This window comes from Streptopelia decaocto (assembly GCF_964273445.1).
Source record: "Streptopelia decaocto genome assembly, chromosome: 2".
NCBI classification, from domain to species: domain Eukaryota; kingdom Metazoa; phylum Chordata; class Aves; order Columbiformes; family Columbidae; genus Streptopelia; species Streptopelia decaocto.
In genome coordinates this window covers 116,106,550-116,132,465 of record NC_138655.1, presented here as the reverse complement: position 1 = coordinate 116,132,465, position 25,916 = coordinate 116,106,550, and the positions used below count along the sequence as shown (strand labels likewise).

Here is a 25,916-nt window from a genome sequence, read left to right as displayed (position 1 = left end):
CAGGAGGAAGGAGAAGCAGCAGCCAGCCGGTCACAGCACCCCCAGCGCTCTGCCTGCGCCGCACGCCGCGGCCCCTCAGCGGCGCGGGCCGGGGGCGAGCGGTGAGAGGAGCAGCAGCCCGGAGGTGGCCGCCGCCGGCAGCGAGGCTCCCCCGGCCCGCGGGGGCGCCGCCGCCCGCCCCCCGCTGCCGTTGGCGGTGCGCGCGCCCGGGGGGCCCGGAGCGGGGTGAGTGGCGGGGCCGGGGGGGCGGGCAGGGCGGGCAGAGGTGCCCGCGCGTCGCCCTATGGCGTGTAACGGTTCGGCGCGCGGGCAGGGAGGGGGGACCGGCGTGGCTGCCTCTGTCCCAGCTTGTCCCTCAGGTGAGCGGGACGGGGGCGGTCTGGCCGCCGTGGCGTTGCGCGGGCGAGGCCTGCTCCGTTCGCCGGGGAGCGAAACGGGTGGGTGAGCAAGGTGCAGTGGCTCCTCCTCCTGGGGCCGCCGCAGCCCGGGGGCAACGGGGCGACCTTCACAGCCGGCTTGCTCGGGGGCGGGCGGAGCGCCGTGCCTCTGGTGCCTGCGCTGCTTTGTCCCTTCCTCCCCCTTAAAGGAAGGAGGCAGTTGGGTCTAATTGTTTGCCGAAGGTCAAGAATCGCTTGCAAAATTTGGCCCGTTAATTATTTACAGGTAAACTGCTGCTGCTCTTGTCACTTAGAAGGAACTCTGCTAATAGGAATAGCTTTAATAGCCATCAGGGAGGGACATAAATATATTAACTTGGTTTCTTCAGGATCAGGGATTACAGATAGCTTTCGGGGGTATAGTTTTATTTAAAATGACTAAAATTTTCCTTTTTATTTTTTTTTCAAGTTCGAAATGTTAATATCTGCTTTGGTTTGCAGCTGATGGTTTTGAACTTCATGTTTAGGTGAGCTTTTTTCATGCAAAATTAGGGAATAGTATGAAATGTCCAAAAATGGAATATCTCTTAGAGGGTGGGAGGCCAGGCTTCTTTTCCTTCCTTGCTCAGACTTTGGGAGAAGCCTCCTGCGTGGACACATTTCTTGGTCTCACAATCTGTAACCTTATTTGAACCTTTCAGTCCACCGAGATTAAATCGTGGGTGTAATGGTTTTAGCAATCAGGAAAGCAGCAACAACAACAAGCAGCTGAAACAAAACCAAAATAAACAACAGTTATGATGACCAGCTTGCCATATGTGCATGTTTCACTGCTGTGTGTTATACAGTTTTATATACTGTAAATAATGCCCTGGCTTCTGACGATACTGGAAGTGAAGCACTTTTAGATGTGCTCGTTCCTGGTAGGGCTCCTCTGGAGTTTTCTAAGAAGCTTGGAGGAAGGAGTGTTGTCCCCCAGCCCTGGAACCATATTCACAAAGCTGTGCCTTCTCCAATGCACTGTAACCTGCTTTAATTGAGCCAGAGCAACCTATGATGACAACAGATAAGAAAATAATTTTAGAAGCACATAAGAAAATTATCTTAAATTATGGTTATAGCTATTATTTCTCTGTTTTTTAATGAGCATTGTTATAAGGGAGGAAAACCAGAAGGGTACAAATCCTAATGGAAGGCAAATATTTTCAACTTTTAAGATGAGCTAGTGAGTTAAGACCAGACAGCTGTATGTGTGGATAGAATTTAAATTTCTGTTGAAGTAAAACTGAAGTTTCTGTCGATTGCGTGAATGAACTCCCACTTGCTAGTGGTGTAAACTGTGTGGTGGATGCCAGTAGTGGAAATAAGGGGAATCTCTGGATCTAGTGGAAGAAAAACAAAAACAAACAAAACCAACACCTTCCCCCCCAAAAAAAAACCCAAACAAACACAACAACACCAAAACAAACAAACAAAAAACCAAACCACCACCACAACAACAAACAAATGCAAAACCAAAAAAAACCCAACAACTAATCAAAAATCTTGTAGTTCTTAACTGAGCTTGGTGCCTGTTCTACAGCACAGGGTAGGACATCAGTATGTTGAGAAACCATTAATGTGGTTAGGCACATACAATTTATATATGTAGTGTTCCATGTTTGATATGTGTATGCATAAAATCTCAGTGAAATCTGAAGTTGTTGTTACAACCTCTCAGCCTTTGACTGGTTTAATCCAGAGTCCTGACTAATGAAGCAGTACCAGCACATGACCTGCAAGTTTTATATTAATGGCTGTTAACTTGGCATTGTCAGTTTGTGCAATGCAGGTGAGAGTTGGTGGGAGTAAGTGAATGTTCATGTACCAGAAAGCAAGATCAGATGGAAAAGATTTGTATGGAACTGCTTGGAGCTACTGTTGTTCCTCTCTGCTGCAGCTCACACCTGAGCTCCTTGCTGCTTCACCCGTTCTTGTCTCCTGTAACAGATTACCAGCTGCCTTTGTAGAAGTCATTTGATCCTAACCTTTCCGTGTCCTGTCCTCTGAGGATTTTCATTTGAGTTTTGAAATATTGTAGCCAATCTACTTCGGGATAGAAGAATGAGATCGATGTTGTAGAAATGAGTGCAAATAAAATATTTGTTTGAAATGTGCATTTGATCAGTACCATTGTTTCTTACTGTTGTCACTGTATAAACATGAAATTAGTACTGGGAAAAATGCTGAAACTTCCCATTTTGTCTGCTACGATGTCCAGTAAGCTAAATGCAAGATACTTTTTTTTTTCCTAATAGTTCTAATAGAAAGAATTCTCAGAATGAGTGATATTGAGCCAGCATCTGCAATATCAAAAGGCCAGAAGTTAAAAACAAACCTTTCACCCTTTCTAAAAGCTGTATGTGTTTTTCTTCTTAACAGTTTCCTGTGCTACTTAAAAATTCCCTTGAGAAAGGGGAGGTAATAAGGGGAAAGGCAGTGTATGAGTTTTGTTTATTTGAAATCTATGTATTTCCAAAGTCATTAAAATTTTCTTTGATTTGCAGGATTGAGGTAGTTCAGTGCTCCTGCTTTTAGGGTCAGAAGTAGCATTTGTAGGACGTAATTTGTTTTGTGTTGTCTGGATTTTGTATTTTGTGAGTGAGACTCAAGTCAAAGTTGGTTGAGTGTTTCTTGTTAGTTTGCGAAAAATGTGTTCTTTGTTTCAAATTTTGAAATAGATACCTCTCCCGCCGCCCCGTTAATGACTGTTCTGTTTGCAAAAATGGATGCCCCATCTAATAAATCTCTAATATTGGGCTGGGTACTTCAACTGTGTAACTTTTTGAATAGCACCGTTTCAACTCTCACAGAACTGTCATTTGACTTCATGCACTGCTTATTTCACAATACTTCCATACTAATGCAAAAGCTGACAGACCAGTATGTTGTGGGAAGTCCCCATAACTAAAATATGGAATTGGCTGCTGTGTTTTAGCTTGTTGGTCAGAGAACTATTATTACATCTGTGTTTTCCTTTTGAACTAACTATCCATGTATCCCAATGTATGCTGCAGTTCTGCCTCTGTAGGAAGTTTAGTGGTGCCACCAAGATCAAGATTAAACAATAAATACACTTAAATTGCATGTAAAGTGACCAGAGGCCTACTGGCATCTTCCTGGGTGACAGTCATATTGTTCCTCGTTTCTGCTGTGAATGAGATTGTCACTTGTGTTGTGTAAGGGCTGTTAAAAGGGATACATTCCCAGTAGCGGCTGCATGCCAAGTGGCTTTCAGAGGTATCATAAAAACATAGTAAGTAGGAGAAATGCTTTCTGCTCACTGGATAACAGCTATTGCATCTCATTTGTAGGCAGCTCACTTAATGTACTGAGCTTTGTAATACTGGAATTCTGGTATGGGTTTGTGATCTACAGTGTTTCTTTATCACGTTTGTATCATTAAAACTCCTTAAGCAATGCCATTGCCTCCTTGGAATGCTGCACTTGTATGGAGGGCTCAGTTTTGTGGATTCAGTGCTACTGTGAGAGATAAAAATCTTGCCAATTAACTTCCTGTTAAGGTTGGCTTTCCAAGATACCAGTTGGTGTGTGATTCAAAGCCTTCCTGCCTATTCTGTGGTTTGACTGAGATAGCTGTGTGAGTTTACAAGCACTCTTATTATACTTTGTAGTGAATAATGTGATATCTCCTAAATAAATTTCATGAGTTCACTGCTAATATTCTGTCTAAAACTGTCCTTTATTTGAACTTTGGTTCATCAATATGTCTCTTTTTATTGGAACCTATTGATTACGGTGCAAAAAGTCACGCTATATAGTCATCCTGCTTATGGCTGTCCAGCTAAGAGGCTTATTGATAGCACAAACAGATTAGCTCAGAGATAATTCTTAGATTCAATTACACTGGCAGATTTACCTTAGTTAAATCGGTTAGTGACTGTCCTGAAGTAGATTCTTCGCCTTATCTTACTCTGGACAGGATTGTCTAACCTCGCAGTCCATCAGATGCGGGAAACCCAAATGGTGCTGCTGCTCTTTAATGGTCCTATTTCCTTGTGTGCCTGTTTTTGGTTTTTAAGTATTCTGATGGATTAAAATATACTAGAACCTTGTTGCTTTTACTTGCTTTATAACAGGAGTTCAGAACATTGTAGCAATCAGAGAAATAGAAAGAAGGAAGGAAATGTGAGAAGAGTTTAAAAGCTCTTGCTAAGTTTTATTATTGGCTTGTTTTGATATAAAACTGTTGCTGCCCAGCAAAGCAAATATTTACCTGGCTGTGGATTCCATCTTCTATCGCCTCCTGCATTATGGTGCTGGGAATCAACTCCATGACTTAGCCAAGAACTGTATTTAAGGTTAATTTTCAATCAGATTGTCTGTTCTCTGGGTGGTTGAGCAGCTGTTAGCAGTGAGGTGAAGGAAGCAATAGGAGTAAGTGGCTGAGGCTTTGGTGTCAGGAGGAAAAGTCTTCAGTGAGCTTAAGCTGATTTTGAAACTGCTGCTCTCTAAGCTCTGGTATAACCGACACTGGTTGTGTGTTGGTGGATGAGATGCTAATGCCAATATTAGTGTGCTTATGAAATACTCTTGATTCCCTGCACCTGTATGAACAGAAGACAGAAATATTGAGTAGTTGATATTCTTAGGCTATACACAGACATTATCCTTTCTGATAGAAAATGAGAATATGTTTAAGAATAGATTTGAATAATTTCATTTTGCTAACTTTTGGTTCAGACTGCATTTTTCAATGTTCTTTCTTGAGCAAGATGATCACAAAATATGGTCTCTATTGCGCATAATGCAATCCTCAAAACTTAATATGTAAACCAGAATGATTTTAGATTTATGAAGTAATGTGAACTAACTTTAGGGGGGAAAAAAACCCCAACTGTTTTCCTTGGACCTTCTTATTTTTTCTTAGCAGACTTCTTTGTGGTGTTGGCCCTTCACTGGACTCTCTCCAGTATGTCCATGTCTCTTACACTGGGAAGCCCAGAACTGGACACAGTGCTCCAGGTGTGGCCTCATCAGTGCTGAGTAGAAGGGAAGGATCACCTCCCTCATCTAATTTCCCACATATCTTGCAGCTGTTAAAGGAGAAAATGTAAGAAGTGCCCTCCCACTGCTCCCCTATGTAATAATTCCAGTGCTTCAAACAAAACATGGAAAAACTGCTTATCGTTAGTTTTCACTGAAGTTTAAATAACACTGAGTTGATTTGTCCCATCTTTTAATAGAAACCAAAGGTTAGGAAAATGTTCATACAGTGGAAACATTCATAGCCTAGAGGGGAAGAATGAAAACTGTGGATACATTGAAACAGTTACATGCATGTCTTTGAGGAGATTAGTTGGTTTCTGTAAATTTGAACCATTAATGCACTTCTGTATTGTTATGTTCACTAAGTTCTCCTTTTTAAAGGCAGGTGTTGGTAATGTCATATTTCACTTTAGTTTCATGAAAGTCAGGACTCTGCATGAATTATGATCTGACAACAGCCATAACTTGGTGTCCTAGAGAATACTGAAGGACAGTTCTGTTTGAAGAGAGGGGTATTTTTAAAAATTACATAGATGTCTGCTGTTTGTGGGAAATGGAGACTTTTACACTTACTATTCTCTTTAATGTTTGTGTAAGTGGAGCTTGTGTTACTAACAACACCGCTTGTCCCAGAAGGCCTAGTTTCACCATCAAATACTGTATATTTGCATTATTTGCAAGGGGGCACCAGCCGCTCCTCTGCAGTAAGCGGAAACTTTGCAGTTCAAATCTGTGCAAGCCTGTTGCCCCAGTGGTTCCTGTAAAATGCGCAGAACTGGAAGACATTGGAACAGTGTTAGTCCTTAGACTGTCCTGTAGACCTGTCTTGAATGGAATTTTTCTCTGCAGCTGTGCCTGGTCATGCTAGCTGTATTTCTGAGGAGGTATGCACTGTTGATGTAAAGTGATGATGAGGAAATCAATCTTTCTGGTGTTATGGTTTCTAATTATAGATCTTGTTCTGTAGTCACAAACTGTGCTGCCTTCAGAAAGGAATGGTTGACTTCTCTTGTGTTGTGGTAATACTACAATAATGATCACTTCCAGGAATTTATGGTGGGGGTGGAGATCAATGTTTACCAAAGACATTACCTTCTTAGAAGCTTTGGTCCTATAATGAATTCTGCAAATGTGCATGTGTGAAGGTCACAGCAAGATCAGTGCTCTTATGGCTGTATATCCTGAGGGTTATTCAGTCTTGTCAGGTGGTAGGCAAGCATATTACGGTTTGACCCAATGACTTGTGGCTGACCTGAGTGCCATAAATTTCCAATGTAAAGCAATCTGAACTGAAAGTGTTTCTTCTGATTGTCTGAAATGTTTATGACCTTTTGACCTTTGATTACTTTTGTAGTTGTTCCCTAGAATTTTGCTCCATAATGGCTTTCTCAAAAATCTTATTTGGCAGGGCATCCAAAGCTGTTAGAATAAAAAGACCAAGAAAGTTCAGATACTGCACTTATCTGGCAGGATACAATCTTGTCCCAAAGTCCAAAGTGGTCTCTACTGTCATGCTATTGCATGTATTTATCTGTAGAGAACATAAGAGTTCTCCATAACATTCACTTGTGCTGCTTTTATCTACTCAATGAAATTTAATTTAGGAATTGTTGTACCTCAGGCAAATGCAACTTTCTTAAATACTTTGCCCTTTTGCATTGCAAAGGTTACCAAGCATTCAACATAAACTTCTAATTAACTGAGTCTATTAACATTTGTGAGTGACAAATAATCGGTCTTCTCTTACTTTGCAAAGGATCAGGAGAGTCAGCAAGATCAAAATAATTGACTGAGGTAATTCAGGAATTGGTGCCACTACTAGAATTAAAGCTGTTTCTTGTAAATCTCTGTTGTAAGCCTATCAGTCTCTTAGGATCAGTGGCTTGCCACACTCTGTGGTATTAGATGTTTAAGACCTGACAGGGTAGAGTATCTGGCTGAGGCAGCCTCCTCAGTAGACATGAATGCTACACCTGTGCTTTATTTACAGTACTAAGGTTGATAATGTATGCTATTAATTCTCCTACAACAGAAGAACTCCAGGCAGGCCTGAAGACTCTTCTTTCTTTGAAGAGTGTATGATTTGTTTAAGTAATTTGAGTGCATTTTACAAAAGGTTTAAATACATGTCTGGCAGACAGGTTGTTCAAGGTAAGGTGATGCTACTATTACGGTAGTGATTTCAGTGAAATTTCTATGTTCTTTTTGCCTTCAGTAAAACTGATGGAGTATTAAGCTAACCATGGGGTATTGCTATGAAAAAGATCAGTGTTCAAAATGGGACTCTGGGATTTTCACAGCCTGGGAACACAGCTCATCCAAGACACAGTGCTGTCTCGCTTTGCTCACTGATGACTATTCTGGGTAAGTTGGAGCTCAGAGCTTCTTGGGTCTGACTTACTTCCTGCCTCCAAAAGTAAACACTGCACCCATTTTGTACGATGTATCAGCTTTCAGAGGATACATGCTGCATGTTGACATAAAGGAAGAAAAATGGACAGCTGTGTTATTAATGTCCCACTGTACTGCATAGGAGGAAAGAGAGGAGGGAAATAATATTTTTGACTTGAAATGTCCCAATGGGGAAGTAAGCCAGGGAGGCAAATTGGAAAAGCCTGTTTTCTTTTCTTTTGTGTGTTTTTTTGTTTTGGTTTTTGTTTGTTTGTTTGTTTGTTTTTTGTTTGGTTGGTGTTTTTTTTTTGTTTTGTTTTGTTTTTTGTTTTTTGCCAGTTTGTGTTTCTCGGGGAATTAGATGAATGCTAGAGATGGCACCAAAGACAAGGCAGGAGTGCGCAGGCAAGGTCAATAGTGTTTAGTTTGCTTTAGGTGTATAACACCACACCTTGTGTTTAAATGTGTGTATTAAATTATACAGCTCTTTTTAAAAGTGAGAGTTAATGTTATCAAAATTGCATCATTCACTAGTTGTGTGGGGCTTTCTGCTTGTTGCCTTTTTTAATAAAACAAAGCGGCAAGCAATTTTAGTAATCTTGGTTAGCAGAATTGCATGGGGAAGATTGAATACCGTGTTCCATTTTTGTTATCTGAGATGGTAAATTAGCACTAATTACCTCATCAAGAAGGCTGAGAGGAAATGCCTAAATGTACCTAGCAGCAAGCCTATTGTTTTGATCTGATGACCAGCAGGAATAAGTTAAAAGATAAAGACATGATGTAGTATTGTAGCGGGAGAAATGAGTAAGAGGAAATAGGAGGGGCTGCATAGTCAGGAAAATGATTAGCTTATAACATGACTTGTTACAGCAGATGTAATGCTGTGTTCTCCTGTTTGTTTCTCAGACCTTTCTCTGGAAAAGACAAGATAAACAAGCAGTTGTTATAATATGGGCAATAATTTTTTTTTTTATTATTTATGTAGCAAACGTTTAGGCTGAACAGCTGTAGAATACTTATTTCAGGCTGCAGAAATTGGAAAGGCATGAAATTGGAGGGCTTTAGCCTGTTCTGGCTCTAATTTGGATTCCACAACAGGTAATTTGTTTCTCTTCTAAACAGGAATTGGTGTTTCTAATTGCCCTGATTTCTAACTGGTAACTGTTGTTTGTTTTGTGATAGAAAACTTACAGTACAGCAGTGTGGTGACTCAGAAGTGAGTGTACCTGAAGCGAAGAATAGCCTTTGGGGGGGCAACATTTTGGACACTGCATTGTTCAATGGTGTTGTCAGTTACCACTGGAGAAGTGGTACTCTTGAACTCTTGGGATCTCAGAATATTAAGGCATTGGATGTTCTTAAAGGGCACTAAAGACATTTGCAAGTATCTTTTATGAGTTCTGACATTTTTGGCTAATCTACTTTTTCTCCCTGCCCCCCCCCCTATTTTTTTTCTTTTTTTTTTTTTTTTTTTTAAACCATAATGTTTTATCCAGCTTTGTTTTATATGTCAAATATTACAGATTTTCCTTTATCTCCTCAGTTAAGAGCTCAAAGAGAGAAATTTTCAATCTCCTTTCCTTTGTGGGGGGGTCAGATGATGATTTGTAAAGGTCTTGGTAGCAACTAGTTACACGAATGCATTTGAAAGAGAGAAATTAACATGGTTAAATGGAATTGATAAAATGCAAGTGAAGGTATTTAAGATTTAGCTCTTCAAAAACCACAAACCTTAAGTGGAAATAATTATTTTCTAAATCTCTTTTCTAAATATCTTTTCACAAAAGATACTGAGAAGTTGTTGTCTATGAAAACTTATGCAGGAGGCCCAGATTTTGCGATAAGCCCCAGAGGTGGCCATGATGGCCAAAAGAAGTTTTGCTACCTAACTGTATTCCATGTCTAACAAAAACTTCATAAAATGCCTTGTTAAAACTGATCTGAAAAAGGCATTTCTGAACAAGTGGACTCACTAACCTCTTGAAGAATAGAATTTAAATGGGGGTTGAAAACGGATATTTACAAATAAAAATGCCTATTAATTATGAGAAGCAGAATATGGCCCTGTAACTCAGGAATGGTTCTTTGAGTAAAGTCCAAATTATGAAGTTGTGGATTACTGTTTTTTGTGTTTTGTTTTGTTTTTTTTTTTTTCAAAGGGTTGGTTCATTTGGGTTGTTTTGTCTTGAGGTTTATCTTTGCTCTTTTGGGAAATAATTGTAGGAGGCAACAAACTGAGTCTAGCTTCAACATAGTTTACCATTTACACTCTAGAAAAGCAAAACAAGCCTGAACCATAATGGTTAATCAGGTTATTACTTACTGCTTTCTGTGTGAAGATTACGCTTAGTGTGCCTGACATGGAAAAGGTGAAGAAGGAGAAAGGAATATAGTGATAAGGTGGGAGGGTGGAGTAGAATTTGGAAGGATCCATTATATTACAAGACATTATGTTAGGTCCGAAATGGGACCTAACATGTCTTTGTGAGCCTATACTGACGTCTGGGCTTCTCTGCTTTTTAATTACAACAAAAGCAACCAACCAGCCAAAAAACAAAACCCAACAAACCCAAATTACTGTTGTTGGATACAGTAGTGCACGTTACTGAATGTAGTTAGTATATACAGTACCTCAGCTGTGGAGGTAGAAGAGTCTGAAATCCTTGACACTTCAAATGTGTCTCTGAATTATAGTCTCTTGGATCTTGTGTGCTGCAATATATGGACTATGTCAAAATGTCAGCAGCTGTTTCTGCATTTGCAGTGCTGACAATATGACCTTCAGGTTAAGAGATCTTTGCTGACGTGAGCTCTGCCCAGTGTATCCTTGGTTTACACTGCATGGAGCTTTTGTAGTTGTGTGCTTCTAAATGACCACAAAGCAAATGAGGGTATGAAACAACTCTTCTGCGCTTGCAAATGGCTTTTGTAATACTTAAGAACTGATGCTTCCAATTTTTTGTTGTGACCTGAGGTGTTATACTTTGTGGGAAAGTACATTTGCATCTTAAATGAGAAGAAGGCATGAAAAGAAGCAAATATATTTCTTAGTAACACTGATGCTATCTTGGGACCAGTTTCCATTTGCACCTAGAAAGGTGGGTTTGTAAATGGGGCAGTTTGCTTGGGAGATGGTGTAAACAGGAGGGCAAGGTTAGTCTTGTTAACCTTCTCAGCTCAGTGCTGGTAAATGCAGGTGGGCACACTGATGCTGTCTCGGGAATTTTGTCCAAGTTTTGCCTCTTGTCTACCGACCATGCCCAACTCAAAAATCAGTACAAAGTTGCAATAATACCAGTGTGCTATCCACTATGTTAATTATTGCTTTGATACTTTTTGAAGGCATGAGGATGTCAACTGTTGCAAGATTCAGACATAATGAAATAGCTGATTATTTCAAGGTGTGTGCTTCTAGGGTTTGTTATTCTTTGAGCTAAGTTTGAACAAGTGATTTTTCAGCAGAACCTATCACCTCTTTATATAAGGGCTCAGCTGGTGTGAATCAAACTGTTAATATTAAGGCTGTGTAAGTGAGGGGACTGTCTTGTTAACCAAGCATTAGTTGTGGTTTGGAAGGCCTCTAGGCTACTCTGTGGTTGCATATGTCTGTGATCTGATGTTATTTATGAGCTTCGTGATTATAGTGTTCATACAGCTCCTTCATCCACCCCCGGTCTTCTGCAGACTGTGTTGCAGCAGTACTGTCAGAGATGTATGGGAATCAGGCCAAGCAGGAATTATTACAGGTTGTGGTAACTGTGTCTGTCAATGACTGTACTTCGCAGTTATAGGATGTTTGCATTGTGTGTGTCTAATGCACTCATCTGTTTTACACCCCAGCCTGTAGTTTCCTGAATAGCAGAATATAAGTTTTACCAGGACAGCTGCTTAATGCTGAAACACTCGGGGAGGGAAAGCTGTTTTCTGGTTAAGTTGCAAATCAAATAGTTCAGAGGAAGGACATAACATGCAGGTGGGCTAGAAAGCACACGGATTAAGATTCCTGGTCTTTTCACTATCAGTAGCTTGATCTTTTAAGTACTTGTAAATTGTATGCAAATATTGCTCTATTGCATGAAATAGGGCAACTGTGGTGCAGCACAACTGGGGTCTGTCTCTTTGAAGTGTGGAAGTACTAACCCACTTATAAGGACTCCTTTTCTCTACTTGATTTCTGCCACATGAGACTTGGAGCTACAGCATGTGGTACCAAAGAGAAGAGGAAAAGGAGTTTGGGCATGTAGGAAGTGAGGAAACAAAATCTGGAGACAACAGCAGTTGTGTGCCCTCTCTGAGCCAGCAGTTGTGAGCTGACTTAAGCAGAACTTTGTTAGTTCCGCAAATTGTTTGTGCCTCAGAGATCATGCTTGTTTTCTGAACGGTGGTCTTTTCTGCCAAGTGGAAGGGCATCATGTGTCTTATTTGTAGTTACTGTATCTGTTACACAAGCAACAGCACAGCAACAGAAGACTTCTTTGATGTGTCTGATGTCAAATTTATTTTTAAAAGGTAGCGTAATTCATTGGTGCCAGCCCAGATCTTTGCCATGGAGAACACTTGTGACACGGCTGTTGCTGCCGTTGCTTGGTTAGCTCCCCAGTTGCAGTTTAAGGTGGGAGTGAGGCGCATTTGCTTTATTTGCAGAAACCTGCAGCCTGACCAGGTACATCAGCCTTCTGTAGGAATTTGTGTTGCACAATTTTTAGTATTGCGAAGAATTCATGATCAAACCGATGTTGTTTGAGGCTGTATCTTTTCTTTCCATAGGCACTTTTCTGCTGCAAATCTTTGTTTCCCCTTGATCTAGCTCTTGTTAATGTTGAGATTGTGGTTGAAAAGATGGGACAGTTTACCTGGTTTATTAATTATTGTTTTTTCATTGTGAAGTCTGAAATGAGAGCATGTGTGTAGTTTAATAGCCTAATTGTGAGATTTGATGGAAAAAATGCTACCTAAAATGTATCTATATCTTGTAGCTCTGAGAGAAGTTACAGATAGAGGACTAGCAGAGGAGTAAGGTGCATAACTGATGCAGGACTGCAAGTATGTTTGTCACAGCTGAATTGATTACTATAACTGGGCTAATCTTGTGTATTAGCCTTTCTCAGACTTAAGTGCTTTTATGTAAAACTAAAAAGTAACTTGCTCTGCATTTTCTCTTCTCTTTCACTTTGTAGTTCACTGATGTGGTGCAAATTAAGAAAGATTATCTGCTGAATGGCTCTTATTTTAAAGTGGTCTAACTGGACAGTGTGGGAAATTTACAAAGTGTTGTCTTTATCTGCTTTTGGGTTTTTGTCCCCTCTGTCCCTTATGAGCAACAAGAATGAAAACATTCTTTGAGAATGCTAGTGTCACATATTGGTGTTTTATAGCAGATGGATTAAATGGGTTGTTCTTGGAATTTAGAGCTCCGTATTCAGTCTGTTGTTACTGTGGATACAGTAATTTGCTCAAGTAGCTACCCGTTCATGCTCTGCCAGTGACTCAACTTGGCTGTGGAATGCTTGTTTCTCCTGCCTCTGCTAGTGATGGTGTCATGGTTTAACCCCTGCAACTAGGACCACAGCAGCTGCTTGTTCACCCCCCTGCCCCCCAAGTGGGATGGGGGAGAAAATCAAAAAGGAAGGGAGAAGCTTGTGGGTTGAGATTAGAACAGTTTAATAAGCCAACAAAAATACTAATAATACACTAATACTAATAAAATAAGTGATATTCAGTGCAATTTCTCACAAACTCTGTCCGCACCAAGCAGCCAGTCCTGAAGGAGGGCACCCTGGTCCTGAACGGCCGATCCCAAAGAGTGAGAGCAGAAAGGCCAAAAGCCAGCTGCAAAATGGTAGAATGGCAAAAGGCTGAACTAACACCAAGCTGTGAAGGGAACTGAACCATAACGCATCTGAAAACCTAAACTAATGGAACTAACTAGCCTGAAAAGCATGACACTGATGGTAGGGAATATTTCATTGATTGATCTGCATGTCAGTCTAGGTGCTGTCCTGCCTGTGGCCCCCTCCTACCAATTTGCACCTGCAGCTGAAAAGCCGAGAAAGTCCTTGGTTTCCCTGACAGCAGCCAAGATATCAGTGAGTTCTTACACTCTTTTCATACCAAATCCCAAACACTGGAAAGCTACTGGAAGAAAATATTGACTTTTATCTTGGGGAAGAAGCAGCATTATCTCATTATTCTCATAGTAAATCTAAACAAAGGATTGTGCTAGCTGTGAAGGAGAAAAGATTCTAACTGCATGAAGAAAATTAACTCAATTTCAGCTAAACCAGCACAGATGGTTGGTTATTGGGTCACGTCTAGCCTTTCATGGGTGCATCTGCACCTATTATACTAAATAATAAAGTGTTGGTTACTGGAAGCTACCTACGTTTTTATGTAGATGAAAGAGTAAAGAGAGCTGAGAATGGACTGAAGTTTAATGAAAGTCTTGGGCACCTCACCCCCACCCAAACATTGCTTTCTTTGTTCCCACCTTCACACAGTCCATCATGTCATTTTGCTAGCCTCATCCTTTGGGCATGGGAAATCTCAGACATTCTTCTAAAACATCTGTGTGATAAATAACTATTAATGTTCAATACAGACTCTGTGTGATCTAAAACACAGTTCTGTTTTCCGAATTCCTTGTTCTTCTGCTTTCTTACCCCCTGCCTTTAAAATAAAGGTTTTCTCCTATATAAACCAGCTTTTGTACATGTTCAAAAGAAAACGGGTAGAAACATTAATTTATAAGTAAACTGAATGGAGAGGAATGGAAGATAGTCCATGAGTTTAGAAAGGCGGATTGGGGGGAACCCAACACCTCTGTAATACATTTAAGTACAGTTAAAGCACTTAATGTTTCTAGCCCTGAATCACTAAGACTTGCAATTATTTTCTTGAGTTATCTTCATTTTATGGAATAGGGAATATTCTGCTAAACTGAAATTTAATGAGAGGAGCATGGGGAAATCCTGTGGAAACAGTGACTGAGCTGCTTGAAATGTAAGCATTCCAACCTGCTTTCTGTGTTGGTTCTTTTGTGAAATGCAAATCGAGTTGAGAATGAATGAACATGTCCAACCCTTGAGTGTTTCTGTGCTTTGCCTGAGTTGGGGTCCGGAGTCAGGAGTGGTCACATGGGTATGTGCTGAGATCATTAGACTGGGGACACCAGCTGTGCTATTATTAGGGGTTTTAAAGGTCTGTGGCGGATGTTCTTAGGCTCTCTTCCAGCCCCCACATATGGTACAGTGGAGAACATGGAAAAAGAAACATCTGAAAAACTGTTTTTCCATACAGCAAACAGATTCCGTCTCCCACCTCCTGTAACCAGGCAAGATATTTAATGTTAGCTTGCATGTATCAAAAACCAGTTTGAAGTATCTGAAATACAAGAATGAAAAAAGTGATCATATGATAATAAATACAAGTGTTTTGTTTGAAAAGCAGGACTTGGAGGGGCTAGCCAGGACTCAAGTATGTAGGTGCACGTGTTCTGCTATTCATGTGGGGTTTTTTTTCTATTGTCTTTGACACTGCTGTTTAGACAGGGCCCTTGTTTTATTCTTTCTGTGTATGTATATAATGTAAAGCTGTTCCTGCAAAAAGTTTGAATGTATATGTTGACACATAAGATGAGATGTAATACAGAGCAAATAGGTATTTAATAGTGTGGTGATTAAAACCAGTGAACAGAACTACTGCTTGTTATATTGCAGTGATATAGCTTGTAGCACAGAGAAAAGCATGTTTTTCTTTCTTTTTGTCATAGTAGGAAAAAGGTATGTATATCTTCTTTTGAATGTGTAATCTGTATCTCCTCTGGAAGTTAGTTAACCAGTTTCAATATCCTCAAAATATAAATCACAAGGTGCTTAGTGTTCTATGGACTTCTGATATGCTCTGTGTTGTACAAAAGGGAGGTATCTACCAGGAAGATGTAAGACTGACTAAATGGCAAACTAAAGGTACATGAGGAGATGAAGAATGTGAACTATTTATAGTAGGTAACAAGTATGTCTCTGTATTTCTTGTGTTATGGGTTTTTTAACCATATAAGCATGTTGTTGCTAAGCAGAACAAGGAATGTTTAAACAATTCCCTGTGCATCATCTTTTCCTTTCTGTCATTAAAGTCTGTGGTGGTTTCTGAGCTAAAGCAGCTGAGATGCTGTATGAGTTGCCCTGTGTTAAGCACAAAGGGAAGAAAATGCAACACTTGCTAAGTTTTTATTTTTGTATGTCTGTCTTTCAGCTTCCTAACTCTAATCAGACAGCTCTCTCATACAGAGCTTTTAAGTATGATTAAACAGTACCCAAAATAAGTAATCTAATGTGCAGTTCTTGTTGGGGCTGTCATGCTTTTCCTGTTTATTTTTCTCTGTCCATGTTCCTTTCTGGATGTTACAGGTACAGACCATACAATTGATCAGAAATCTGAATACTCATTCTCTGTCATTGACACCAAAAAACCCAATGTTGATGGTCTGAAGTGTTGTTGTTGTTTACATTTTAAGTCAGTGAACTGGGATTTTAGTGAAGAGCTAGGACCCACTTGTAGGTGTATGTTTCTGGCAAGAGATACATCTCTAGATCTTGTCTGAATGTGATGTCTCCCCATCCGCAAACTGTTAACCTTTCTACTTTTTAGTAATGGTGGTGTTTTAAACCACTGGAGACCCATGTAGTTCTTTGGGCTGTTCGCACAATACAGCGTAAAAGAACACTTGTTGCAGTGTGGAGAGCCATGAGGTGTGACCCCACAAGTCATTGGTGGTTCATGTGGATGAGTGCTGTTTTATAGCTTATACTCAGTCATTTGAGGGTGCTGTTGCATGCTTGTACCCCAAGTAAGCTGGTCTATGCACTGAAACCTGAGTGTTGATTACTCACATTGATAGCTGTGGAGAATCAACTGCTGCTTGAATAAGATTTTGACAGTCCACATAGTCACATAGCTCCTACGAAAAGAACAGTGTCTCCTGTGTTACTGAGATTACAGTACAAGACCCAGAGAATATTTAAGAGGATTAGTCATGGCGTCTTGCGTTAAGCCTGACTGCTTAATCAGGAGGATTTTTCCTGAAGATTATTTTGTTGGCAAAACTAAGAAAATCGGGACTGTGATGAGATCCAGGGGCTTGCTCTGAAGGCTTAGAGCAAGTGAAGTCCTACTGTGCCAACATGACTGGTTGGTTGGAACATGTTTTTCCTGGGTAAGAGATGAACTGTTGTGTCTGCGTGATGTGAGGAGACTATGGTAAATGTGCTTGTGTTATTATACTTTCCTTAGTAGGTGGCAGTCCTTTTTTGACTAGAATCCAGTATTTATATAACTTCTTACAGTATCAACAACTTTCTGACTGGAAAATAATTGCTTGGATTAGAGTGGTTGTGTTTTGCACTGAGAGTATTAAGCCCCACTCTGCTCCCCTCCTCCTCCAGTTCTGATTTTAGCAACCTGTCCGATTTTCTGTGCATGAGGTAGGAAGAGTGGAGAAGAGGATTTGATATAAACATGTTACAGAAATGCATTTTCTCCAGTCGAGGGTGTGCTAGAGGAAGCAGTTGTGCTTAGTAAATCATAACTTCCAGGATTCTCTGCAACAGCAGTGATGTCATCAGTGATGGTGGTTCACATACCTCCTTTGGCAGAAAATGCTTCCATGCAATGGGTTTAAGCTAAGCAGTTGCTAGTTAGGTTTTAATTTCTCTGTAACTCTAGAATGCTTTCGACATGCAGATTCTCATGTGGGTGTGTATCTTTGTGGGTAGATGGATCAACCCTTGACAGATGAAAATCTCATCCTCTCACTGAACATATGTTCCAAATCTCTTCTGTGAGAATGCACAGGAGCCTACTAGCCAATTTCACTCCCTCTTCAACCTTAATCAATATATTGCAAATAGTGTGGGAACTGCCATGTTAGGGGCACGTGTGTATTTGTTTTATGAAGGTTCATTTTGCTAATTGACAGATTGAGGGATTAATGTATAACTCTGCTTCTTAGTTATATTAAAGATGGGCTATGATTTTTATTTTTTTTTTTTAATATCACCCCGCCTAAGCTTGACACTTCTTTTTATTGATATCTTACAGTACTGAGCTGCAAGTCAGCAATAAAAAGAGAAACTTAACTCATGTCGTAAATGAGTGAAGCTCTGAAGAAGCAGATCTCCCACTCTCTCTCCCTCCTCCTAGCTTAAAATTAGATCTACTGGCCCAACAGGAAGGGACTTACATTTCTTGCTTATTTTCCAACTGTCAAGCAAAGCATGTAGTCATGCTGAACAAAGCAGCAGCATTCCTGGATTCTTTTAATGATGTATTCAGAACTCCAGTGCCTCCTGATTTAATGAGTACAGTGAATGTATTCACAACTAACAAGAGCATGCTCATTAAACAGCAGTAAGTTAACTGTCCTATTCTCTTCTAGCAATCCAATTCATAATTAACGGTGCCATATCTGAATACAACACTGGGCTGTCAAATGGAGAGGTTAGATGCCTGGTTAGGGAGGATTGTTGGAGTATAAGTAATTTAGCTTAGCTTGCTTCACTGATAGGGCTATTTGTCATGGTGGGGGCTTTGTGCTTACAAGTCTCAATCAATCAACCAAAAATTTTAAACCTAAGCAGTTGGCCAAAATGTTAATTTGTCTCTTAGTTTGTAGCTTTCAATTTTGTATTCTACTGTATTATACTGTTGCTGTTGTGTAAATACAAAGTAGCACAGCTGTGCTAACTGGAATTACAAGAGCATAAGGCAGAATTGGACCCTTGTTTGACTTGACTGCTGCATAAACTCAGTCTTACAGTCCTGATGGTTGGGTGGTGGCATTTGAAAATTGAAGAGATCAGTTTAGTGTTTTGGATTGGCAGATGCAAGCTGAACAAAGGGTTATGCTGCCTAGAAGCGTATAGGAGCTTCTTGGAATTACTTTCAGTGATGTTAAAATACAAGCAGCAACTGAGTGCTTGTGTAAGTTATCTGCCCTCAAAAACACACTGGCCTTAATTTTTCATGGAACTATGAGTGAAAGCATGAATATCGAACATTTGTATTTGCTTTTAATCCGATGTCTGTTCTGAAATGTTTTGGTTTTGATAGTTACAAGCACTATTTAATAACAGATTTGGAAACAGAGGAATGGGCCTGAAGGAGGGATAGCATGTGTACTCTGTCTGCTTTTCTACTGGCAACCTCCTGACACTTTTTTAGGGGCTTTTAGCGTAATCAGGATGACACCAAGACACTTATAATTTAAAACCAGCTGACAATCTATTCAGTTTGTGCTGCCGGTCTTTCTTTAACCTGATTTTGGAAAAAAAAGCCACGCAGTCCTTAGTACCTGTTTGCCATCTGGATCAGCAGGCTCCCATGTGGGTAGAGGCAGATGTCCCAATTGTCTGGTGCAGCTTCTGCAGCTGCTGCCTCTTGCCACAGGCTGTACCTGGCTCTGATCTTGGCTCCTCAGCCAGTCCCTGCAGATCCCTGGCATGGGCGCCTGTGTAAGTCTATCAAACGTGCTGAATTTTCAAATAATCATTAAAGATTCCTTCTTTCCTCTTTAACAGCCATTTTCATTCAGATACCCTGAGTAGACATCAGTGCTTGTCTTCTATATCTGTCCTTTCACATTAATACCAAATGTCAAGGTTCCTTTTAAATGTGAACTTAACTGCTTTGTTCACGCTGGTGTATGTTGTAAAACCTAAGAATTAATTGTTTGATGAAATTCAAAGGAAGAAAGATTGCATGCTGCAGAATAAGGAAGAACTTGTTCTTTCTATCTTTAAGCATGAAGAGTGAGCCACAGTTGGTTGATTCAAACTGGAGAGCACTTACTTGGGGCATCATGTGGAGAGACACTTGCAGCTATTAGTGTCTTGTGCAGTGAGCACACTGTAGGCAGAGAAAGAGGATGGAGGTGGAGGGGAGACTTCAGGGTGTCTTTGGTTTGTTTTAATCCTCAGTAAAACTTTCTCTGCTGGTGTCTTCTGCAACAGGTGAATTCAGCTGCGTGATCTTTTTGTGTAACTTGTCAATGGAGGTGAGATAGGTGCTATCATAGGGATACCATACACAACTGAGGCATGAAGTGATGTTTTGTAATCAGTTGCTTTCTACTTCCAACCCCAGGGTTTTTTCTGTCTGTATTATGCAGATTGGTAAAAGGCCTGAGTGTTTTTCCTCTGTGTGTGTGTTTGGGGGGTGGTTGCTGTTTTTGTTTTGTTTTTTCGGTGATGTAGGATTGCCAGGGCAGAAATGGACTCTTTGGGGAGGTAGCTGCTTTTATTTTATCCTTATTTCTGAGGTTGAATTGCTTTAAACTTTTTTTAATACTAGACCACAAATGTGCATTAGACAAGTAGGAAAGTGGAAACATTTCCTGTGTTACAATGCTTAATCCTATTTTGGCAAGATCGTAAATATTTCTAAAATAATTGAAACTTATTCTTTATTGTGAGTTATAACTTTCTTATAGTAGCCACATAACTTATACTTCTAATATGGTCTACTACTCTGCCCATTCGCTGAGAGAATAGTATGCTGTTTACTGACTGTGACTGGGTATCTGAAAAGCTGAGACATGTTCCAAGTATTCTAGTTCTGAATAATAATTTACCCTGCCTACATACAGTATTTTCAGAGAAGCTGCAGGGGAAGGATTTTGTATTTAAGGCATATTTTCTCATGTGGGTGTGAAAGGGTGGTGTAGGGGGTATTCTTCACTGGAAAAATGACCCACAGTTTTCTCTGTAAACTTTCTTGGCCCATCACTTCAGTTTGGATCTTTATAGCCACCCTACTTAACAGTTACTATAAAGGACAAATTTTTGTTACCTTGTGGTAGTAAAGCAACCCCGGTTATTAGCACAGACAACAACTCCATTCCTCCAGCCTATGTGTAGATTATTTTTAAAATGACAGTGACTTTTTCCTTTCTGACCCCAAGCTAAGATGGTAGTGGAAGTCATATTACAAACTTTTCAAATAAAAAGGTTTAGAAATGCTGAGTTGAAATACCTTGCAGGTCAAGGAAATCAATAAATTTTGTGCTTCGCATGTAGGCTTCTTCTGAGGGTGTGGGTTTTTTTTTTTTGTTAATTGGGTTTTTTCCCCATTGCAAATGGACTAACAAGGAATAGATGTGCCAGACTGTAGACTTGAGCAAATTCGAATACTGCTGCAGTGCTACCATGAAGCAGACAGTCTTGAGGATATGCAGCTTGAGTAGGTGGATGATGTAGGTCATGCAGTACTGGATTGTTTTTACTGGGGTGGCAAAATGTTTTATGGGTGTGCAGGAGACACCTAGTTAGTGCCTTGAGGCTTTGGAGATCTTATTGTATCAGAAAGGTGACTCTTCATAAAAACAACAACAAAAAATCAGTGTTTAAACAGCACCAAATGACTGTTTGCTTGTTGCTTATAAGAGTCCTGTGTTTATATTTTGCAAAACCTGGGGTAATGCTCAGGTGTTATTTACTGTTCTCCCTTTCATTGATATCTTTTTTGTCTTCCAATCCTTCAGGAGCAGAGCTAAGAGCACTTCTGTGAGAATTTAATCTCACTGCATGTACTGCAAGTATCTTAAGTAAAATGTGCTTTGGAATTTGTAATATTTTTTTGTTTTTGTAAATAAAAAAAAAAAAAAAAAAAAGAGAAGCGGGTGATCATTCAGTAACAGCTTACCCAGATACTGCTCAACAGAATGTCTTGACAGAAACTACTTTTTGCCTGTGAAAGTAAGATGAATACTTGATGAATCCTTTACTTAACAACAAATCAATTATTTAAATTGGAATGGAGTAGAATGCCTTGAAGGTCTGAGGTGTACTGACCTGGCAATTCACATCCACAGCTGCATACAAAGCAATGACTTGAGTTTCATAATAAACTTTGCTAAATAATAAACTAAAGCAAATCTATACAAGGTTTACTAGCCAGTCAACTGTAGAGTTAAATCCTCATTTATCTCACTGAATATTAAACAGTGACTGAATCTGGCAACGGATAAATAATCCTACTGTCAGTTCATTCTTGATTACAGTCTGAGCAAACCTTGCTGCTAAAGATGCATATGCAAGACAGATGGAAGATGGCAATTACATGGACTCACTGAGAAATCAAAAAGAAAAATGTTGGTTGAAAAAAATCTCAATTCTCAGAAAAAAGTAAATTTTAAAATAAAAAAAATAATGAAAACAAAAAATGGATTTTCACAAGATACATTATATGCAGTGATTTCAGGGAAATACCTGTGGAAATCCCAACTTGTACACAAAGAGTATGAACAGGAAAGCTTTCTTAGTTCTGCATGTTGGTGGAAAGAAACATTTTTTCTTTAAAAATTTAGCCTTTAAAAGAGTATTTTATTCCATTGCCTCACCACTAATGTGCTGTATTTGCATATTGCTGTGAATGTTGCTTCTGGATTGTTTTTAACAGATACTGATTGCTAAGGGCCTACAGCTGTATTTTTTTCCTTTTCTTTTTCTTTTTTTGTACTCTTTGGGGAAGAAAGGGAAACTTTTCTTCAAAAAATTATTTTTTCTGCTTCTCTGCCTTTTGAAAGTCCAAGGTATTGGAAAAAATGTATTTCCTTAACAGTGGAACTAATTGATATGAGTAACATGGGAATGGGAAGATGCATTCTTTGAAACAGAACAGGTGCAGTACTTATCTCAGTGAAAAGTATTATGTGAAATATTTGATTTGTTATTACATTAAATCTTGCTACTTCACTATTAGGCTCAAATTTAATTTCTTCTATTGCAGGTGTTTGTGTTCAAGCTTAAGACAATGCATAGAAGTACACATGGGAATATAATTGCATTTGCGAATGTAAATCACCTCATCAAATCCACCGTTCACCATATGGTGAATTTCAGTCTTCTGTAATCACAGCCTGATACTCATAACGGTTCTTGCACTTTAATAAGTTAAAACTCCATGAGTCAGGACTGTTGTGAAGCAGGAAAACAGTGGTGTGAAAAGGCACTGGGAGTATCTGCAGCTCCACTGATAAAAGTACATGACTGTTTATGTATCTTAAAGGCTGGATGTTATCCAGGCATACAGTTACGCTCAGTCTTGAACTGAGGAATAACAAGATGATTGAGTGCAAATCAATCTGAAAACATGCACAAGTGTAAAGGATTCATGTAGGAAGGAAACAGTCCAAAATGAGGAATCTTCTTTTGATCAGAGTTGGATTGTCAGCATCGAAAAGCTCGTTACATTAGGCAGCACTGTAAATAACCATCAATGTAGTTGTGAGCCTTTTGAATAATCACAGTTTTGAATAAATACAGCTTAAATCTAGACAGTTAGACTTGAGTGGGAAAGTAACTTCTAATATGCAAGATCAGATGAGAAATGCTTAAAATTCCATTATCCTTTATTTTGTCTGAAGGAGCATCTGTTTTTGGAGAGGTTTTGCAGGGAGGGAGTCACATTTCATATCTACAAAGATTCAAAAGCTTGTCATTGGTACAAACTTACCCTTGGAAGACAATATTACACATCCTTTGTTTTGACACTGAGTTGGATCAGTCCACTAAGGGAATTGCTACTAGGAGAACAGGTGGCTGCAACTACAAACTCATTCTGCATGTGAGGGGACAGGAGGCTGTCTGAGCAGAGCCATTGTGATCTGTCTTGGAGGAGAAATTTAGAAGGAAAATTGCACAATAGTTTTTTTGAGGAATGATAAATTATTTGCAAATCCTTAGAACTCAAGAGTTTGCTGAGGTGACAGCTCATGGACTATATAAAAATGCCATTTTGAGGAGGGCAAAGTTTGTGACTGGCTTTTCTTTGGAAAAAAAAATTCAGCAAAATGGGGTTTAATTTGTGGGAGCACTTGCATGATTGCCAGATGAGGTCATAGCTTTGTTTCCTCATCAGTGTTTCAAGATTTGCAGCAGAGAGCCTTAGTCTTTTGAAATGTATGCAGTTTAAAATACTGCTTGCTTTTGATCTGTAGAAAAATCTTACTAGTTTTGTGAAGACTCTGGAAACATTTTATTAGTGTTTTCATGATGGTATGCATTTCCCAGTTTATGCTTTCTATGGGATGTCAGCAAATCTTTTAAACATCTCTTCTGTCCAGAGGATGATTGCATATACTTGTCTATGCTGCTCTGTGCTCAAACTAAAAATTTTTGACTTGGTTAAGAATGTAGATATTGTAAAATGCACTGGAAAGATAAAAGTTTTAACGCAGCAGACTGGAGAGGAGTGGTCTAACTCTTTCTCTTTGACTCAGTTTGGTAGTTTGTGTAACTGGTCTGCCAAGAGAGGGCGAGGAAACTTGTGCGTGAGCCAGAGCTACAATTGCATTCAAATGACCTTACAGCATCAAGAACTGTTCATGTGGGAGAAACACAAATAGAAGTGACACTTAAAGCAAGCCTGCTAGCCAAATGGTGAAATTCTGGAGGGGAAAAGGGGGCCCAGGAAAGGAAGAATGCTTTGCAGATGATCAGGAGCAAAGAGAGTTGAAAACCAGGTACAACAATGGCTGCTGTGCAGCTGTAATCTCTCAATACTCTTTGTCATTCTTAGAGCTTAACTTTGAATGTAGTATGTATGTAGTGTGTGTGCAGAGGCATTGCTGGCTGTGTTTTAAATTAATGCAGACAAAGGAGGGGGAACATGGTAAATGCTGCTTTAGTACTTTTCAGATTCCCTTACTCTGCAGTTTAGTTGAATGCTGTTTTTCAACTGTTGCGCTGCATAACGCTGCCTGGGCTTTCTCAAATAATGCTGAGCTGCTGTTGTGTTGTCAGATACAGGTTTTGTTCCAGTGGGGCAGGGGGAGAGACTTACGCTTTGCCTTGTGCAAAAGTAGGACATCGACAGTGCACTATGCTTGAATGGGTCAAGGATCACTGTTTATTGTGACAGCTTCCTCCCTCCTTCACTACCTTAAGATCTGAAGTTAGTCCTAGTAAACTGCCATGTTATTTAAAATGCTGCAACCACAAGCTGTGTGTTTGTTTTCTTAGAATAAAACATAAGGAATCTGAGTCAGCTGATATTTTTAAGGTTACAGATTAAACTGCTTTGAGCATCAGGTATTTTAAGTTGTGATATTGTTATTAAACAAGTCTTGTGATGGGGCAGGTACATCAGTGCAAGCTGAAATACTTGCACAGTCTTGCAGGCTTTTGGCTGCAAGGAAATTTCAGTTATTTGGGATACTCATATTGTCTTATTCATAGGACAATTCATTTGTCACTGATTTTTGTTGGCAATCCTGGAGTATCAGAGGCAGGAAAAAAGTTAATGTTTATCTGTTGTGTATATTAATCTTTATATATGCTGCTAGATACTTTGTAAACTTGAAGCCTACTTACTGAAATATGCTGTTAGTGATGGCTGTCTAGCTGGTATCATGGGCTTCATTTTGTTGTTAAAATGGAAATTCCTACAATCTAAGAATCTTAGACTTGAGTGTTTCCTTTGAAACACAAGATGAGTTGTGCTGGGGATGTCATTGTTGTATTAAGCTCATTTTCTGGATATGATTTGAGTTTGCTTTTCTTACTGTATTTAAATTTGAAACCAGAAGTTTAAAATAAAAAAGAAAATGGGTAAACATTAATGCATGAATTTTGATGATATGAACTATTTTCTCTGTATAACTTCTTTAAGAATAATTTTTTTTTATATATATCTTGATGTCTTTGAAATACTAGATTGCTTGTGTTCTGGTGGCTGGAAGGTGGGAAGGCTCTTTAGATCTCCCTCAGCATTGTTGCTGTGAATTTGTTTGCTTACCAGTTAATCAAGTGAGGAACAACTCTTTATAACTTACTAATTTGTTTTACTACTCCATAACTTGGCTGTGTCTGAATACTGCTAAAAGAATGTGTACATTTATTGTAAAAAAAAATTCAACTGCTTCTAATGAAGTTAAAACAAGAAATCGAGTTTACCTTTATTTTTCACATGCTCTTTGTTATAACACCTGTTTTATCTCAGAGCTAAAATAGTTTAAATGGGCTTTCCATGGTTGGGAGCTTTTTAGCTTTGGAACAACAGCCATACTAGCTGGTTTTTACTCTTTGGTAGACTTGAAGGAAG

At 39.4% G+C, this 25,916-nt stretch overlaps 1 protein-coding gene across 8 annotated transcripts in view; it reads left to right on the top strand.

Moving 5' to 3' along the window:
* The window catches only part of TRAK1 (trafficking kinesin protein 1), a 135,146-nt gene continuing 109,230 nt past the window's right edge, over positions 1-25,916 (top strand). For 7 of the 8 annotated variants that reach the window (XR_014183222.1, XM_082044389.1, XM_082044387.1 and 4 more), the window contains exon 1: positions 24,217-24,336. Coding sequence is in view for 6 of the 8 variants with exons in the window: in XM_082044389.1 (XP_081900515.1) it covers positions 24,251-24,336 (86 nt within the window). In the remaining 2 variants the exon portion in view is untranslated. Of the gene's footprint in view, positions 226-24,216; positions 24,337-25,916 lie in introns of those variants that run through there. The other variant, XM_082044390.1, reaches the window with a different exon arrangement.